Source organism: Penaeus chinensis, chromosome 36 (assembly GCF_019202785.1).
Source record: "Penaeus chinensis breed Huanghai No. 1 chromosome 36, ASM1920278v2, whole genome shotgun sequence".
Taxonomy (NCBI): domain Eukaryota; kingdom Metazoa; phylum Arthropoda; class Malacostraca; order Decapoda; family Penaeidae; genus Penaeus; species Penaeus chinensis.
In genome coordinates this window covers 2,137,840-2,140,339 of record NC_061854.1, presented here as the reverse complement: position 1 = coordinate 2,140,339, position 2,500 = coordinate 2,137,840, and the positions used below count along the sequence as shown (strand labels likewise).

The following is a 2,500-nucleotide window of genomic DNA, read 5'->3' as shown; positions in this document are numbered from 1 at the left end:
ACAGATTTTAGAGTAAGCAAAAGGTCCTGGACAGAGTGTATTCTCCGTTCCGCCGGCGTGTTTGGCTCCGAACTATGATATGACATCCTCTCAACCCCTCCAGAGCGCCGGCCGCCTGCGCTCCGCCCTTGCTCCAGAGAAAGCATCTCGGTATCGGGCGTCGGGGTGTCTTCCGCGGCTTCTTCCGTGTGGGCATTTGAGGAGGAAAGGACACGACGAAGAGGCAGTGACAAGTTTGCCCTGGAAGGTCTCGAAGCACTCGGTAAGCTAGGAATTGCGCTATCGGTAAGAGAAGGCCCCATGTGAACAATAGCTTCTGTGAGGGTAACGTTGCCGTTAAGGTCTGATGCGTCTTGCATTGGCGAGGCTTCCTGCTGAGTCTCCATGGAGGTCGAGGTCACTGGCGTACTAGCGGAATCCGCCTCGCACCCGGGAAGAGTTTCATAACAGTGCTCCACCTCCTGATCGCCATCAGGCTCCGCTGACTGTGGCAGATCATTGTCATTAACATGAGTCCTTCCTCCTGGGTGTATGTGGTGGATATGGTGGACAGGGTGAAGAGGGTGTAGAGGGTGTAGTTGCCTGAGTGGATGGAGGGTTAAATTATGGTTGAAAGTTGACTGAGGGGTTGTGGGTGTCATCTCCCTCTGGCTTGGCGTTGAAGGAGAGGGACCTGATGTAGTGGGAGTGTAACATGAATAGGCATCTGTGTCAGTAATCATGGGTGAAGTGCTGGACATGTCTGTGAGAGGAGAAACAACACTGTAGGTATTCTCAGTTTCTGCAGCAAGGCTATGGTCTGACGAAGATGTGTGGACGATCATAGTATCGTCAGAGGCGTGATGTGAACTATCGTCATCTTTTTCCCGGACCTGTTCGTATGTGTGATTTACAGAGGCGTCTAAAATGTCTTTATCACTTGGAGAAGGTGTGTTCTGACTTGCTGAACTGGTTGGCTCTGAGTAATATAAAGTTTCATCACCATCTTGTCTCACTGAAACACAAGAAGACACATCAGCAAAATACAGTTCAGATTCTTGTTCCATTTTCCCACTTGTGTAAACCACTTTAGGATCACTAATGCTCTTAATGTGCTTGCTACGGTACCCCTCGCGCTGAACGTCCGCCTGAGTGTGGAACTTATCAAGCGGTGTAATGTCTTTGCCATCACAAAACAGAACTTCAAGAGGCTCGTCGTGTTTGTGTTCATTCACATCTCCGAGTGACTTGACGTGTCCCAAGGGCAGCCTTCGCGTGCGGTGGCGAGAAGGGAGGGAGCTGGAGCCGCCCAGAGTGCCTCCCTGATCCGCCGTGCCGCCCTTGTGCCGACTGCGTCCCGGGCGCTGGTTCTGCGCCGGGGAGCTGAGGACTTCCGAGTCGTCACTGGGGGAGGAGAGGGTGTTGCTGGTGGGGCTGGCCGGCCCGTGCATCAGGTCGGCCAGGGTGGGAGGCCGGTGAGCGGGCGAGGACCTGATCGCCTGCGCCACCAGGCCCTGAAGCGCTGTCGGGGACGTGGGCGAGTTGGGGTGGTGATGCGGGGACATCTGCATGGTTAGGTTTTCGGACGACGTGGGCTGGGAATATGGCGGAGGAGGGCCCCACATGTAGCGCGGGAAGGCTTCCTGATAAGCCATGGGAGGTAAATAGGCCTCGGTGAAGGGCGGCGGGTACCGAGGCAGCTGCAGGGCCACCCCAGGGTCGGAGAGCGGGCGGCGGCTGTGATGGGACGCCGCGTGCTGGCGCCGGAACCCGAGGCGGCTCTCCAGGCCCCGGGGGAGGAAGGGACGCAGGAGGACGCCGGTGACTTGCGCTTGAGTTTCCTCGCCACTGAAATGCAAGTGGACAAGTTAATACATGTAGAATAAGGCTAAATAACTGAATAAAAAAGTATTTTCCACAGAATAGTGTTTTTTGTACATAAGGCGCCAATAAATATTCAAAATCATGGATAAATCAGTAGCGAAAATGTAGAATAAGACTGAATTATTGATTAAAGAAATATCTTCCACAGGACAGTGCTTTCTGTATATTAGGCGCCAACACAGACACACTCAAAAATCATATGCAGACTGTGACACTTCCAAAAAATACAAGACTAGACTTCAGTAATCAAGTGGCTGCGCTAACCGTAGGGAGAAAGAAAGAGAGAAAGAAGGAAGGAAAGAAGGAAGGAAGGAAGGAAGGAAGGAAGGAAAGAAAGAAACAGAAAAAAATAAACAAGAAAAATGCTCAGAATTAAATTTAACAGAACGTAAAGAGAAGTTCATGTCACCAACTGACTTTACAAGTTAAAATTCCTCTTAAACTCCAATGATGCCTTTCAGCATTCACCCTTTGTGTCCCTATTCTACTGAAACGCCTTTTTCATGGAAACTCTTGACTGAAAGCTTAATGGATGGATGCTGTATTGTCAAGTAATTTGCCATTGGAGTTAATCCGTATAAAAAAATAATCGTATTAATAGTGACACGGCTGTCCTTGCGAATATTGGACTCGATAT

The 2,500-nt window shown here is 50.7% G+C and overlaps 1 protein-coding gene across 1 annotated transcript in view; it reads right to left on the bottom strand.

The window, feature by feature from the left end:
* LOC125044627 overlaps positions 1-2,500 on the bottom strand; it is a 31,922-nt gene that overhangs the window by 1,989 nt on the left and 27,433 nt on the right. Inside the window, exon 4 of the mRNA XM_047641395.1 lies at positions 1-1,827. This exon is cut by the window's left edge and continues 1,989 nt beyond it. Within this exon, the coding sequence (XP_047497351.1) occupies positions 1-1,827 (1,827 nt within the window). The remainder of the gene's footprint in view (positions 1,828-2,500) is intronic.